Here is a 17,647-nt window from a genome sequence, read left to right on the forward strand (position 1 = left end):
TATGAATGATCCTGTTTGTTACAAAATCGCTAAAAAATTTCTATAGCCCCACCCCCAGATATTTATAGGAAATAACAAATCTCTTTTTAAAAAAAAAAAAAAAAAAACTTCATGCATTTGTGTGTCATGCTAATATCTGCCAGCACTTGGCAAATGTTTTAAAAGCTAAGACCTCTTTGGTCAGGTGATTTGACCCATTTCTTTCTTTCCAAAGTGTTAACCACTTCCAACCACTAAAACATCTGGTCTGAATGGCATCTTAAGCAAAGGAGTCAATGGTTGTAGCTGGCCAGTTCAGCCTGCTAGGTTCTGCATCTCTGGAAGCCTGCTATTTATCAAGTCTTAACCATCTTTTTTTTTTCTTTTTTTGTGGCTGTGCCTTTAGCTTTTCTCTGGTTATTAAAGTGGTTGATCCTGGAGGACTGTTTTCTACTGGGAATCTGAAGATTTTCCTCATCAATGTCAACAATAAGGACCCCACTCTTGCCTGCAGGTAAGGAAACACAGCATTATTTGATCTGACCTTGAAAACATCGTTCCCTCCTTCCTTCTTTTTCTTCTTTTTAACTGAGAAAGAAAATAAGCAAGCATTGTATAAACAACCACATAAGACACAAGAGTCTAAAAAGACTTATTTAGAAACTAAAAGCAGAAATAGTTTTAAAGTATAAACTATATTGAAATTGCAATAAAATAAGGGGTTATTCATGCAGTACATCCTTAATCCCTGACTTTCTGGCTTAGCTCTTATTTCTCTCAAGGGAGATTCTAGTCAATGTTATAGCTAGTGAGTGTACAAAAGCATGTTGAGTGTTAGCTGCTCTATGAAGACGGTGGCGTGTGCTCGAAGGGTAAGAACACAGTAACCGTGCACACAGGGTCTAGAGCAAAAGAAGTTTGTGTCCTAACCCTCTCTCAGCCACCTTCTGAAAGTTACTTCACTTCTTCAATTCTCAGTTTTCACGTCTATAAAATGGAGACAAACATGGTAGTTACTTCCCAGGGAAGCCCCTGTTGGGAAGAATGAGTAGCCCACGATAAGCCTTAGGGCTTTAGGTAATCTGGAGCTAAGATCAGAAAGAGGTTTAGATACTTGTGGATAGATAGGATTTCCATCATGCCCCCTCTCTCCAGTCTGCCCCTCCTCCCTTTACGAACACAAGGTATGGAAATGACAGCTGGTGGGTACCACGCTAAGAAGATTTCCTTTTGAAACAAGCTTATTTAGTGTTGAAAATGGGGTCTGGAGTGTCACCTCCACCAACTCAACTCTGCAACATAACGTCAACATCACGCTGGATGAAGAAATTCCAGTAGGGACGACGATTGCCGTGTGCCAGGCAGCTGATGAAGATAACTTGGGCGGTTTAACCTTTGGACTGGAGGCAGTGGATGGCTATTTCGCAGTAGACAAAGGTAGGTTGAGAACTCTGCTGCCCTAAGTAATTGTATACCCATCCTCCACACACCCGGTTTCTGAAGGGGAGCTAGAAAGACTAAAACCCCACCAGAAAACATCCCTTGGACAGTTTGGAAATGTCCACTGAGTGGTTCTGCAGGGCTAGCATCCCACTGACTCCTCTGCTAATCTGTGTCTCTTCACACCTGTTATGAAATTATTAACTCTATAGTTTATGTGCCCTTTAGCCCGTATTCTTAGATCCAACTCAGCTCCACTCTACTTCAGGGCCAAATGTTTGTGAGGGAGAAGCTGGTTTGACTGGTTAGAGCTAATCTTTTATTCTTTGTCCATTTAGTCTTGGTGGTGGGAGGCAAATTGTGTTGTGTTTAGAGTTGCGGAGTGGAGGACAGTGCTGGGTTATCTTTAGCACAAATGCAGGTCACCGTTGAAGCAAATGTGGTCATTGTCCTACACATATCAGCTCCGTGCAGTAAGGTTGCTTCCAGCCATCAGTATCTGTGCTTTGCTTGGGGGATTACTTGGGATCTGACAGCTTCGACTTCCCTTTCTCTCTCACAAGTCCCAGGCTGGACTTGGAGAAAGTCTGTACTCAGGACTTGGTGTAGAAAGCTTCCAGATGTTTTCTCTGCCAGTATGATCTACTCTGGCTCCTGGAATTCCTCAGTGATGTGAAGCTCTTGGGCCAGTGGCAGTGGCTGTCTTAATGATGTTCTTTTATTGGGAGCGTTTTTTTTTCTGGGTCTCTTTCCCATGTCACATTGCCCTGGATTGCTTCTCAAATAACCTGCTTACACTCATGTTCTCATCCCCAATTCTTCCTGGCCTCTTCTTTGGGGTGCTTCTTTTCCAGTTAACTGCTAAGCATCTGCATAGAGCACCCAGTGATGTTTTTTTAAAGACTCAGATTGGGTGCAAAATTCTCTATTTGCTTTCTGCACTTGAAAGTTGGCCCGTGCTCCTTAGCTTATCACCGAGGTCTCGTTTCTCTGGCCCTTGCCTTGTTCTCAATCACTCACACCGCCCTCCCCAAGCATCTCCTATGCCACCCAGATTCTTTCTTCCTTTTCCTCTTGCTGTGAGCCATCAGGTAGACCGTCTGCCTTGAGACTGCTCCCTTGTGTTCTCTAAGCACCTGACCGTTAGATATTATCCGTAAAAATCACATTATAGCGCTCATTTCCATAGTAACATCATTTGAACTTTTTGTCTTTCTGCGCATGTCGAGGGCTGTCTCCCAGCTTTGAATATAAATTCCATAAATATGGAGATTCTATGTCATCATGTTGAATACGGTAGCTGCCACACTTCGTGTTGAATAGATGACAGAAAATGTTTGCTGGATTTAAATGATGGTTAAGTGAGAGCAGGTCATGTTCTGGTAGTGTTTTCAGGATTATTTTTGATGATTCTCTGGTGGGAATCAACTCCCATCTCCTGACATTTTCTCTTGCTACATAACCTTCAAGGCCTAGAAGCAGGGTTTCTTCTAGAGCGCCTTCTCTATTCTCTTAAGCCGAACAATTTTGTTATCCTATCCATTAACATCATATGATTAATAGTGCATCTCAGTGATAAATAATTTAACAGTATCATGCACTTTGAGTCAGCTTCTTAATTCTGTTGGACAGGGCATAATTTTTGCTTTCTTATTTTTTTTTTCTGTAGCTACACGTGTAATGATGTAATTTTGAAAAGTGACAATCTGGCCCATTCTGAGCAAGACTGTTGCTTCATTACAGAGAAAGGGACCGTGGTGACGACCATCCGTCTCGATGTGGAGAAAAGTGGCTTTGCACGTGCTCTGTCCTTCTCCATTAAGGCGTGTGACGGTGACCAGAGGTGTGCAACCATTCCGGTGACTACCTATGTTCACGGCATTAACGACAACTCGCCTTTCTGTGATCAGTATCTGATTAGGTAAGCAGGCAGCAGGTAAGCAAGAACTCAGAGTGGGCCCGGAGAAAACAAGGACTGTTGGATTTATTGGCTGGCTCTGACATTCGGTCGTCATCAAGTTGAATCTTGCTTGCTCAGAAACAGTCCTCGCAAATGGCCTGCTGGTTCTGTTCATGACTGAAAGCCGAGTTTCTGAGATCTGCAGGTGGGGTCTGAGATCAAAGTGACTCTACTCCTGGCTTCAACTGAAGCCCTTCAGTTTTGCTTTGTAAATGGGTTACTAATAGAACTCCTTGAAGAATGGTTGCGAGGAATTAATGGTCTAATTTCTGGTACTGCTTCCACACAGTGCTGAGCAGATGCTATCTTATAATGGTTCTTATTATGCATCTGTTAGCTTTACCAGAAACCCTCCTTATTCAGTGGAGTAGGTTTCTGGTTAAAGATGTCATTCCTGAGGTAAGAGCGTGTCTCATTAAAATGCTTGCCTTGCAAGCACAGGAAGCTGGGTTCAGTGTCCGTGACACACATAAAAATGTGAGCTGTGGTAACAAGCTCTTGTATGCTCAGCACTGGGGAAGTGGAGACAGGCAGGTCCCTCAGGCCCACTCATTGGCCAGGCAGCCTGTTTACTCAGTAAGTTCCAGACCAGCAAGAGACTCCATCAAAAAAAAAATCAAAACAACAAAAAAACAAACAAAATGGTAGGCAGTCCCTGTGGAATACTACCAGAGGTTGTCCTCTGGCTTTCATGCATGAACACACATGTGCATACACATGAATCCACACACCCCCATACACATGCACATAGCTTTTGTCCTTGGCTTAAAGAATGTAACATTTTTTGTCCATCATGCACTGTGTACCTTTCTAAGGGGGAGGATGGCGGATCTCCATATTCAAATGGCTCTAAATGGAAGCAAAAATGATCCGATGGGGTAGGCAAAGGCTTGCGGTGAAGTAGTTCATGAGGGTCAGGGTTTGATGCCAAGCAAGTGGTGAAAACATTTTGAGATTTAGAATTCCTGGATTTTGATATGTGGATAAAGGTTTATATTGCTGCCCGTGTGGTTATTCTGTTCTTTTTTCTCCCCTCACCCCCTGCCATCTGCCAGAGAAACCACCGTCTCTGTCTCTGCAACTACCCTTCTCCTTCCTCAGGACCTGCTACCTCTCTTGCCTCCCTCTCTATCCATGACCTGTTGCTGAAGGAGGCCGCTTGTTGGTCCCTGGCTGCTCGGTAGCTCAGACCCGAAATAATCACATAGAAACCATATTATTTAAATCACCGCTTGGCCCATTAGCTCTAGCTTCTTATTGGCTAACTCTTATATCTTAATTTAACCCATCTCCATTAATCTGTGCATCACCACGAGATTGTGGCCTAACAGCAAAGTTTCAGCGTGTCTGTCTCTGGCAGCGGCTCCATGGCTTCTCCCTGACTCCGCCTCCCTTCTCCCAGCAGTTTAATTTTCCCATCTAGCTAAGTTCTGCCCTGCTATAGGTCCAAAGCAGTGTCTTTATTCATTAATGATAATCACAACACACAGAGGGGAATCCCATATCAACCTATACCTTCACTCACTCTCTCATATAAGAATTAGAAACTAGAAGCTTCAAAAGAGAGAATCTGTCTTTCTGAGACTGGGTTACCTCACTTAGTATAATAATCTTCACATTAATCTATTTCCTGAAATTTATGTAATTTTATTTACAACTGAATAAAATTCACTAGTGCATATTTGTGTACCACATTTTTATTGTTCATTCATTAGTTGGTGGACATTGATGCCACTTTTATTTCTAACTATTGTGATGAGTGCTATTATAAATCTGGATGTGTTGGTGGAAGCTAATGCTTCATTCCTGGCTGCCCAGACTCGAAATAACTACACAGAAACTGTATTCATTATAACACTGCTTGGCCAATGACTCTAACATATTCCTAGAAATCTCTTACATCTTAAATTAACCCATTCCTATTATTTTATATTTTACCATGAGGCTGGTGACCTGATGGTAGGGTTTCAGCTGGCAGCTCGCGTCTTTCTCCTCTGGTGACTACATGGCATCTCATTGACTCTACCTATTCCTCCTCTCTCTGCTTGGAACTCCCACCTTGCTCTATTCTGCTAAACTACTGGCCAAAACAGCTTTATTCATTAACCAATAAAGGCAAAACATAGAAGGACTTCCCACACCAAGGATGTGCAAGTAACTCTGTGGTAGGATACAGAGATCGTTGGGTGTGTGCTTAGAGGTGGTGTGAATGGCTCACAGGAGCTTCTATGCTTATTACATAGTAGCTATACCAGTTTGCACTCCCAGCAGTAGTGAACAGTGAGTCCCCTTTCCCCATATTCTTCCCAGCATGTGTTATCATTGTTTACCTTTGATACAGCCTTTTTCAAAATAGTTTTCACTTTCATTTCCCTGGTGGACAAGGCATCTAACAGTTTATAAGCAATATACATCAGCTATTTGTGTTTCTTCTGTTGAGAACCATCAGTTCAACTCATTAGCCTATGTCCTGATTGGCAATTTTGTTTTCACTGTTTTTTCAGGGTTATGGTCTAGATATAGCCTCCTGTCTGATGTATAGCTATCTCCTGCCATGTAGGCTGTTTGCTTTGCTGATGGTTTCCTTTGCCATGCGGAGGATTTTCAATTTCCTGTAAAACCTCTTTGACACATCTTGGGCTGATTCTTGTTCTATTGGGGTCAGGCTTAGAAAGCTCTTGTATGAGCCTCTGTAAGTCTCTTTATATATGGGAAACTGTGCCCTTTTTCCTTAAACATATTCCTGACAAACTAATGAAAGATGAAACCTAGTCTTGCTTCCTGTCCCACACAGTCTTGTTGGAGCCCCAGTTATAATTCTCCAGTGGAGCTAACAGCAGTATCCAACATTTCATTGTTAGAAAGAACAAATACAAATACAACCTGTGTTTGGAATCTATTTGGTACAGAAATTTGCCAATATTTTCTCTTTCTGCTAGTTCCTATTTATTCTCCCAGGAAGATCATAGTTAATTAACCAAGCCCTACTCTAGGCTGTCATCTGTTGTAGCTCTGCTCTGCTTGTTTGCTGTAATGGGGCTCTATCTTATCAGGGTCATAGAACAAAAATTTGTAAAGCAGCACTGAAAAATTTAAACAACTAAAAAAAAAAAAAAACGGAGAGAAAAATGCCAAAGACATGATCTTAAATTTTTGCTGCCATGTTTTAAGGGAAGGTCAAGTGGCCAACTGGGAGACAGGGAAACATCCTGATTAAAGGGAACTAGTGATTGGCTGTGGATCTCTGCACCTGCTTCCATTAGTTACTGGATGTAGGCTCTATGATCACAATAGGGTGGTCACCTATCTGAGGACAGGGGAAGGCCAGTTCAGGCACTCTCTTTGCTATTGCTAGGAGTCTTAGCTGGGGTCGTCCTGAGGACAGAATAGGAGGAGAGGAGGAAGAGGGAATGGTGGTTGGTATGTTAAATGAATAAACAAACAAACAAATAAATAAATAAAATTAAAAAGGAAAGGACTAAATTAGCCATTGCATAATATGTAGTATTTAGAAGCTGAAGACTGATCACCTGGGGTAGTGAAATCCAAAGTGGGTGGATGCATAGAAAGGTGAGACACTCTACTGTGGTTATAGGATGGGAAGGACCCTCTGTCCCTTTCGTCACATGAATTTGTTCCTTTATCATAGCTTTGAGAAATGCCCAGTAGAGCAACTGAAGGGGGGAAAGATGATTGGGGCTCACAGTTCAAATGCATCACGACAAGGATGGCATAGACGGGCTTTATAGTCTGTGAGAAGGAAAGCACACGGCTACACTATTCACATGTGGACACGGAAGCAGCCAGCAAGACAGGAATAAGAAATAAAGTGAAGTTTAAGTTTCCAAGACCTGTCCTTAGAGAAGTACATTTTCCAGCTAGCCCCTATGTCCTAAAGCCTCCAAGGAGAGGGCCACCAGCAGAGGACCTGGTGTTTGAAACATAAGCCTGTGGAGATCATTTTAGAGTCAAACCATATCCATCATCCAGATGTTGCAGAGGAGAGCAGTTCCAGAGAATGAGTTGATTCCTACTGAGGCCCTCCCCAAGGATGTGGTGGCTTTGATAATTTTCTTTCCCAAAGAAATAGCCAGCTGGGTGCAGGAAGGAAGCGGCTGGGAAATGGCCACCTAAATGATGCTATAAAGAGGGCTTGTCTGCGGCAGGATGGACAAAGCACACATGCAGACCTTCACAAAGCTAGTGGATATTTACCGAGAAAACATTACTTTGTAAGAGAATGCCCATCTAAACCGATTTTTCTTCTTGAACAATTAAACAGGTACACAGGCAAGGAAGAGATTGCCAAGGACACAATAATTGCAAAGGTCACGTGCCACGACCTTGACAAGCCTCCTGACACAATTCATTATGCGCCAAGCTCTGGCCCAGTAGGCTCTGGACAACTATTTGAGCAAGTACCGAATGCTGAGAATTTCATTCAGGTGAGCCCCTGTGGCTGTCATTCCAGAGAGCTTGTCCAAGAAAATGGTCATGATCAATAGGAACAGGAGATGACCTGATACAGTAGAGAATTCCGAGCCCCTCTGTTGTCTTGCCAGAAGGCATCTGGGCACGTTTTTAACCATCTTGTTCCTGCCATCATTTTCTCCATATTATAATGAGCACAAAATAATTCACTTCCTATTTAACTTGGGAAATCAGAAGCTAAAACACATGCTGATTTCCTTGGAGGCGAGTCTCTGTGACAGCGTATTGTGACAATGGCTTGTTCTCCTGGCACAGGAAGTAACTGATGTCAAGCTCCTCTTGTAGAGAGTCAAATTTTCTATTGGCAGAATATGAAGACTCTAGATTTTTTCTTTCTCTACACATGATTCGGCCTCAGAAGCAATTCCTCTTCTTAACCCCCAGTTGCCATGGCAATTATTTTCAGAGTGCCAGTCGGAGCTAGTTTGGGAAGCTCCTTACTCCACTATCACCAACTACCCTCAACCTACCTATTCCCGCTCTTAGCCAGGAATACATGACTGAGAGACCCACAGATGAGAGCCCTTTGTTTCTCTAATCCTAACCCCAAATTTTCTTGACAAATTCCACAGCTACAAGTAAGTTCCTGCGTGCATATGAAATTTGGGAACTTGGGCACAGAACCAGGCTGCTTACTGGGCTGATACTCATTTTGCAATACAAACCTAAACTGTCATCTGTAAAATGGAATTTTGGATAAAGATGGGGGATTTGTAAGCAATATTTTAAGACTTGAGTGCTCACACATGCTTAATCTGTAGCTGAATGAATGCCTTTATCCATCGCCTACCTCTAAATGACTTCTGTGTTTGCATGTCTATTACATAGGTATTAAATGCCACTTATTCCCAAGAATGATCTCCTACCATCAAACAGTACAGGTTGCATGCCATCTATGAAAACATTTAATTTACACTTACAACTATTTAGTTATTGATCCTATTAGATTCTAAGATTTACACACATTTCTAAGTGGTTATCATTTGTGAACCAAAATGTGCTGTACTGCTTGGTTCACAGAGGATACTAAGAATAATTCCCTGAATGGTTGAATGAGCCATATGATGAATTTTAAAAAGAGAAACTTTTCCATCCTATTCCTTTCTGACTGGAGATGGAGGAGGAGTGGATGGGCAGGGGACTAGATTGGAGTGGGAGGGGAGGGAACAGGAGAGGAAGAAGAAGGAGAAACTGTGGTTGGTATGTAAAATAAATGAAAAAAAGTTAATAGAATAAAATAAAATATAAAAAATGAGAAGCTCTTTCTGAACCTGGAATTCTTGGTGCCATATTGACTCACTTATTTTTGCTAAACTGAGATTCAGGCTAATATTACTGCAGTAGAGGTTCTCAAGTTTCTGATATCTTACTGTCCCCGCCCATGCCTATAGCTCTAACTGAAACCTAACAGTACTAAGAAATGTTTTGAAGTAGTATCTTATATCAGGAATAGCTTTCGTTTATCTATTTATTGGTGTATTTTATGTAGACGAGTGTTTTGTCTGCATGCACATCTGCACACTAGAAGAGGAAACCAAATCTCATGGGACTCCAGTCAGTTATTTTGCTTGCAGCAACACAATTAGCATGCAATGCAGGTTATGATCTATATCTTCTTCCCTGCTGAAATATTTCCTCCAAAAGTAAGCTTTTGGGAGGGAGTCTGTGGCGTCCTGATGTTCCACCAAAATGCCGACTTACGTGTATCAGACTCAGGTATCCTGAGATGTCATCCCTAGGAAATCCAAACAGCCACAGGCACTTTTCTGGACTGACTTTTAAAAGCATGTATATGAGAAGTTTTGGTTCTGGGCCAGTTGAGAGGCCCGTTAGGTTAAGGCACCTGCCTGGCAATTTGGGTTCCATCACAGGTGCCTACAATGTGGAAAGAATGGACTCCTTCATGTTGTCCTCTGACTGCCATACATAAGCTATAGTGTGTGCCTGCACATGCATGCACGCATGCACACACACATGTAAAATGGATTAATGAAATTTTGATTCTATTTTTCTAAAATAATGTTGTTCCGGAAGGTTACCAAAGAGCTGGATTATGAAAGCCCAGAGGTGGTTGCAGCAGGACACATTTATGAAATGATGATTTCGGTATTTGATGACCTACATCCATCTCATACAGGTAACCGTGATGGACTTTCCAAGGCTGCTCAATGGGTTAGAAAAATTCATCATATTGGGAGAATGAGACAGACAAATGGGAGTTTCCATCACTGGGAACCCTTCGTAGTAGCACTTAAAATAGAATTTTATATCTTGGTCTGACTAGAGATCTTAGGATTGGAAAAAACAGGGGTGTGGGTTCCAGTTCTTATTCTTGACTATATGTGTGTGTGTATAGCATAAATATAAATATATATTTAGCATAAAGAATTATATATGTATTATATATGTATATATAATATATAACTGTAATAATTATATATATATAATTCTTTATGCTAAATATTACCAAATACTTCTGACTTGGAAAGAGCTTTGTATCAGGCAACATATAGCTCAAACACAATTTTTATAATTGAATGTTTTAAAAAACATTTTAGTTAAATGATATTACATGACATAAAGCTATTATTGATGCAAAAAATGAGTCACTTTCCAAGTTCCATAGCTCACAAACTTGGTGAATGTGCTGGGCCTGGCTACTGCTCTGTCACACAAGGTCTTGTCATAACTTTCCCACCGGTTTGTGCCAGCCTATGGTAAATGAGTCTGTGGGTCAATGAGCTTCAGATTGCTTGGTTATCAAGTCCTTGGCATCTGTAGATTTAATAGTTAGAGGTCTGCTGATCGTGAACTAGTATTCTTTGGAGGTACAAGTTTGAACTGGGTGCTAAGGATCTAGAGCAGAGTGATTAGGAAATGCTTTGCTAAATGAACTGCCCAATGCCTGTTTCTCTTGGTTTACTCTTGTGTAATTGAAAACATACATCAAGTTTCCCAAGGGATTGGTAATTACTCAATCAGAAGTTCCAGTCTTTGTTTGTTTTTGACATAGATATTTTTCTGGGAAGAGATATTCTCAGAATTTTCAGGTTCCATCTGCTGTTAATGTGGTGTCTCTCAAACCTGACAATTTACTGGGGTCATGTAGCCCTGCAGGTTAATTATAAATGGAAAGTTATGGAAGAAAACTCATTTAATAGTAGCCTGATAGTGAAGAACCTACGTAAGGATGGCAGCTGGGTTTCTTCTCTTGTAAGAACTCTGTATCATTGCTGATGGTTGTCTCAATCGTTGGGTTGGGATGGATTTTGAAATGGCATCTGGGACAAATAAGGAAGAGTTATTGTCTTTCATGGATGTAGAAGGGTGGAAATATAGAAGAGGTTTGTTTTTCAACCAAATGGAACTGAACCGTGAACTGTAATCAATACACCCAGGATGCTCTCAATCTTTCTTGATTCTCTGATAAAAAGATTTTAGTGAGTTGCTATGATTGAATAGGAATGCTCCCTACAATGTTTGAGTGCTTGGTTCCCAGACGGTGACACTGTTTGGGGAGGTTGTGGAACTTCTTTGAGGTGACTCCTCCTAGAGGAAGCGAGTCCCTGGGGGTAGGTCATGATACCCATGTCAAGAGCCTGCCTCTTGCTGTCTTTCTGTTTCTCGATCTGTTAAGACTTGATGAACAAATGCCCATCGCTTCCTCCTGCCACCTTCCCAGCTTTAACCAAGAGTCAAAATCCTTTCTCCATTGGTTGCTTCTTTTAATTTACTTATTCTAGTGACCAGAAATGTTACTAACACAGAAACTAAGTTTAAATGATGGTTTATAGAATTATACAACTTCCCAGAGAAGTGCTTTGTTGGGGGCAGGAACCAATACATGACATCTTACTCAGGAGTACTTTTCTTTGATGGTACCAGTAGAACATCATGAGAAGTCTATCATATAGCTCAAAGTGACCTTTTAGGATGTGTTATTTTTCCTCATAGCTAAATAACTTTCTTATCTCATCAGACTTAAACTTTTTTGAACAGAAAAGAGACAAAACATATTTTTCAACAACATCTCCCCTCTGATTTTCACACCCCAATATATTCACAGTAATTGCTCATGAAATGCACTTGCAACATTGCACATTTGGTTCCTTCTGTTTTTATAGGCCAGCTAATTCCCACAATTTAGAGTCTTTATGGATGCAATAAAAAAACCAGAGTATGGCAGGGCTGTAATGGCACCTGCTCTTGTAACATATAAATGGGTTTATTGAGAGAAATGTGCAGCTTTAAAGTAAACCATTTGTTTCTGTAGAATAGCCCTCTTGAAACTTTGTAATGGATCAAGGATACTGTGGAGATTATGACAGAAGTTGTGGACATTATCCTGGAAAGTGAACATAACAGTACATGCCGGGAGGCAAAGCATGCCGTAACGTTTCTGAAATGTCGGTCGTAGAGATCTCAGGTTTCTGTTTGACCTACATGGCACAGAGTTTGAGGAGAGGTGCTATACCAGACCTCTTTCATACGTGAGACAATCTGTTAAAGGAGAATTTCATAGCCAGCCAAGTCATGGGAGGAACGCTCACCCGGAGATGCTCAATGAATACTAGCAGAGAGGAACCTCGAGAAATCTTGCCATAAAAGCCTCTTCATTTTTATTTAATTTAGGACTTAGTATTTGGCACATTAATATCTCAGAGATGATATTAACCAATATAACTTGTTTTGGCATCTACTCCTTGAATTTTTACCTTGTTACATTGGACCGTGAATTTAATTCTGTTGATCTCAGTCTCTTTCTTGTGAAACCGGGACGGTAATACCAATGTCCTTAGTGCTTTCTATGCTGTGTTATAATTTTACTTTAAAACTTCCTTGCTTTCAAGTTTCTTCTTTTTAGGTTTTAATATCAAACTATTTTTTCCAACAACTATCTAAAAGGTTACCTTAGCTTGTTAATCTCAAATACAGAGTTCCTTCTTTTGCATGCAACGTGTAAAAATTGCAGTAAATTTTTTTTTTTAACCATACTTAATTATTATGTGTGTGTGTGTGTGTGTGTGTGCGTGCGCATGTGCGCGCATAAGGGGAAGGCTATGCCACAATGTGTGTGTCGAGCTCAGAAGACAACTTTCTGGCACAGGTTCTCTCCTTCCACCATTTGAATCTTGGGGACTGAACTCAGGCCATTAGGCTTGGGGTCAAATGTTATTACATACCGAGCAATCTGCCTGGCCAGTAGTAACTGCTTTTCTTAGCTTCTTTATCCTTTGCAAATCTTTCTTGATCATGATCTCCTCTGACTTTAAGTCCACACTGGGATGTAGGAGATAGACACTGATGATTGATTGATGAGAAAACTGAGCTTCTGAGAAGTTACATCTAGTTTAAGGCCATAGAATTTATGCTAATTCCAAGCATTAAACATGGCTTTTCTGTTTTTTTTTTTTTATTTTGTTTTTGTTTTTCAAGACAGGGTTTCTCTGTGGTTTTGGAGCCTGTCCTGGACCTAGCTCTTGTAGACCAGGCTGGTCTCGAACTCACAGAGATCCGCCTGCCTCTGCCTCCCGAGTGCTGGGATTAAAGGCGTGCGCCACCACTGCCCGGCTTAAACATGGCTTTTCTGAGTCTTTTTCCATTTCACCTTCTAGTTTTAAAGCATGGTGCTGTATAATAGTTATTCAGCACTATGTATAATGTATAATTATAACATATATTTATGTATATGCAACTATACATGAATGTGTTACAATTTAACATATATTCATGTATATACAACTACACATGAATATATGTTATAATTACATACTTTCTACAAGAGAGTCTCTTCACGAGGGGACGATAAACGTGAGAGTAAGGGTGGAATTATAGCCGCTCACACCACATCCACAATCAGGTTGTAGAGACTGAACAGGAGGAGGGGGGCAGGTTGTAAAACCTCAAGGCTCACCCCCTAGCCACCCACTTTCTCCATGGAAAATCCTCTTCCTAAAGGGTCTACAATCTTCCCCAACAGAAGCCCCTTCAGCTGAGAACCAAGTATTTAAACACACGAGGCTGTGGGGGACATTTCACGGTCACACCACTGCTGTGGCCCTGAGAACACACAGTGTGGGAACGGCAATCATTTGGAGGATGAGACCTCAATGGTAGTTTCATAATGCTGTGCTAATTCTGTAACTGGAGACATGTTTCAGTTTGTAGAATAAAGCAACATAACCGTATTAATTCACTGTGCAATTTTCCAGTGACTGTGACTATCCTTGTGGAGATCGCTCCCGACAATGATTTCAGCCCCAAATTTCAAGCCTCGCATTATGTATTTTCAGTTCCAGAAACATCAGGAGGTAAGAATGTCGTCCTTTCTTAGACCTTCCAGTGTCCGCAAGGAAACACTCACCAGTTCTCTACTGATTGACCAATGGAAGGGGAGCGCGGACAGGTAGAGGACACAGTAGATACAGGAGCACTGTGGGAGATGTTTATCTTCTCTGGCGATGCTCTCAGAGTGTCATCCTGATGATGGCTCAAAGGCTATCTTGGGATTTGATGTCAGTTTTAGGATTTGTTTTTGTGATGGACAAATGCATGTTATTGACTTGCCTTCATTTCTCACCCATTTTGCCTCTGAACAATGACTCAATGTCAGCAAGTAGAGACAGCGAGGTTATTATCCATAAAGCACAAATTTTATGAACAACTGGGGTCAAGGTTTTAGGTCCAAAGTCAGTATTATGGCTAAGGTTCGATCTATTACAGTTCTAAACTAGATATGAGTTAGTACGTACTAGCTAGTCTGATTCTATTGGAAAATACAGCAGTGGTAATAGCTGTGATTCTGTCATTCATGCAAGGGTCAAAAGAAACTGGCTTCAAACCTGCCTCTGCTACCATAAGTTAATGATCTCTGGTAACTCACATCTCTATGTATCTTTGAGGGTTTCATTTTATGGCAATTCCATAAGGACTAATTTTTTTTACAGTATGAATATTTGGAGAGTAAAGTTTGCTGATTTCTTAATAAACTTCCTAAAATTGTAAACATCCAAAATAAACTATCCATACTGTTTGGTACAGAGATGCCCATGCTTACTTAGCAGAAGAGGATCTTGGTATATTTAGGGATAAGGTTTTCATTTGCCCAAAGCACTCCAGAGAAAGAGCCGGGCCATTATTCTTTTAAAAGTTCACCTCTTCACTCAGTTTCTACACTTGAATAGAGATCACAAGTTTCTTTAAAATGTTGTGTATTGGACAAGGCCACAGAAAAGTTCTGAAATATCTAAAAATATTTGGCTCAGAAAAAGAGCTTTCTTGAGCTTTGGAACAGTCATTCACCACTTTGTGTTTGAAGACATGCCACAACAAACTTCTCTAGAAGTTAGAGGAAAGCACAGGACCTGGGCTCCTGGAAGGGACTGCTTCTGGAGGCACACCAGCAAGTGGGGGGCCCTTGCAGCCATTCTGCCTACAGCATCTTTGAAGTTCTGCAGTTTTCTGAGACTAAATAATAGCTTCAAAGTCCCTGTTCTCATCTCATGGCTTTGATGTCCCTGAGAAGTTGGCAGTCTTTTCTTCTGCTTACTCCAGTAATGCGCTGCAGAAAACTCCATGCCTCTTCCTCCCGTCTGTGTGTGTGTTGCTAGGGATTCAAACCCAGGTCTTCCAGAGCTTTTGTGCAAATTAATGGTAGTGCAAGTCCTATACTTTTGAGTCCTCATCTGTAAAGTTAGAATAACTGTTCCACAGAGCTGAGAGGAAGCTTGTTTGTATGGCTGACATTCCATGTGTGTGGACCAGAGAGCACATGCTAGCTGTCGCCTATCAGGAATCTTTAACTATGTGTCTCTGTGGGAGTATGTGCACATGAGTATGGGTGCTCACAGAAGCCAGAGATGCCAGATTGCCCCAGAGCTAGAGTTAGAGGCAGCTGGGAGCCATCAGCCATGGGTACTGGTAACCGAATTTGGGCCTTCTGCAAGAGCACTGTTTGCTCTTAACTTCTGAGCCAACTTTGCAGCCTAGTAGCTGGGTTGTTTTCCCACCGCCAGTGATAGCTATACTGCTGATGTCTCCTGGGTGCCGGCAGTTTTCAGTGTGCTGGAACATCTTCCTTCCTTTTTTCAAAGCACAAAAACAAAAACAAAAATGATCCCTTGATTTTCCTTATTAGAGCACACGAGCTGAATGAATGGAATTGAAGTGTTGGGATTTTTGTTTGTTTGCTTGTTTTCTTTGAATCATTTTCTTTCTTTTTTATAATATAATTAATTACATCATTTCTCCTTTCCTCTCTCCAAATCCTCTTATATATTTCTCTTTGCTTTCTTTCAAATTCATAGCCTCTTTTTTATTAATTGTTATATACATACATACATACATACATACATATTGAGATATTCACCAAAGAGACAAAACCTCTGCAGCTCAAATTACCCTTAGGAGGACTCTGTAAATGTCCAAATACACTGAACACAAATTCACCCTCAGAATATCAAATGTTATATCTAGAGACTTGGAGGATATTTAAATACATTAAGGAGCTGGGCATGAGAATGTCCAAGATCAAAACATTGATGACAGCTTATGCTAGAGAGGATGTGGGGGAAGGGAACATACCTCCATTGTTGGTGAGAGTGCAAACTTGTACAGCTTCTTAGGAAATCACTATGGTGATTTCTCAGAAAATTAGGAAATGATCTACCTCAAGACCCAGCAATACCACTTTTGGGTAAATAACCAAAGGATGCTCAACCATGCCACAAGGACAAGTGCCCAACTATGTTCATAGAAGCATTATTTGTAATAGCCAGAACCTGAAAACAATCTAGATGCATCTCAACTAAAGAATGGATAAGGAAAATGTGGTACATTTACACAATGGAGTACTATTCAGCAGTAAAAAACTAATGATATCTTGAAATTTGTAGGCCAATGGATGGATCTAGGAAAAAAAATATGAGTGAGGTAGCCCAGAACCAGAAAAATATATAATAAAAAATATGTACTCACTCATAAGTGGCTTTTAGAGACAAAGCAAAGAAAAACAAGCTTGCAGTCTAAAACTCCAGAGAACCTAGACAACAAAGAGGTCCCTAAAAGAGACATACATGGATCTACATGGGCAAGAGAAAATGACAAGATCTCCTGAGTAAATTGGGAGCATAGAGGTCATGGGAGAGGTTAGAAAGGAAGGGGGATGAAGGGAGAGGAGAGGAGAAAAAAGCAATAAAAATAAAAGGATCTGGACATGGTGGGACTTGCCCACAGTCCCAGTACTTGGGAGGCAGAGGCAGGTGAACCTCTGTGAGTCTGAGGCCAGCCTGGTTTCCACATCGAGTTTCAGGCCAGCTCAAAGCAAAACAAAACAAGACAAAGCAAGACAAAACAAAACAAAATTCTATACTAATATAATTTTTTTCCATGCTGAGTTGATTAGCACAGAAGACTTAAATATGTCTAGCAGAATACATGAAAATTATAATATGGAGATTTATAATATTTAAAGTAGAAACCGATAAGATGTGATGAACTAACTAAAATCTATGAAGAGATGTAGGTGTAGGCAAAGGAACTCCTTTATCAGTAGCAACTTAGAAGAGAGATGGAAATTGAATCAGCTGGGTTGCGGGTCACAAGGGAAAATGCCTTCCATTTCCAGCACATTTTGATGAGGTTTGGCAGCATTTTGAGCTTCATAATTACTCTATTTAAAATTCAGCTAAAGATGCTCAAGATAACATTTAGACTTTATTGAAAGGTTAATTTTGCCCTTCAGAAGAATACACTTCCCATTGTACTTAGCTGGGTGTT

At 40.9% G+C, this 17,647-nt stretch overlaps 1 protein-coding gene across 1 annotated transcript in view; it reads left to right on the top strand.

Annotated features, from left to right (window-relative positions):
• LOC130874124 (cadherin-related family member 3-like) overlaps positions 1–17,647 on the top strand; it is an 88,477-nt gene that overhangs the window by 47,820 nt on the left and 23,010 nt on the right. Inside the window, exons 6-11 of the mRNA XM_057769122.1 lie at positions 386–493; positions 1,220–1,416; positions 3,163–3,340; positions 7,662–7,824; positions 9,905–10,007; positions 14,083–14,181. Coding sequence (XP_057625105.1) covers positions 386–493; positions 1,220–1,416; positions 3,163–3,340; positions 7,662–7,824; positions 9,905–10,007; positions 14,083–14,181 — 848 coding nt within the window. The remainder of the gene's footprint in view (positions 1–385; positions 494–1,219; positions 1,417–3,162; positions 3,341–7,661; positions 7,825–9,904; positions 10,008–14,082; positions 14,182–17,647) is intronic.

This window comes from Chionomys nivalis, chromosome 5 (genome assembly GCF_950005125.1).
Source record: "Chionomys nivalis chromosome 5, mChiNiv1.1, whole genome shotgun sequence".
In the NCBI taxonomy this organism is placed as follows: Eukaryota; Metazoa; Chordata; class Mammalia; order Rodentia; family Cricetidae; genus Chionomys; species Chionomys nivalis.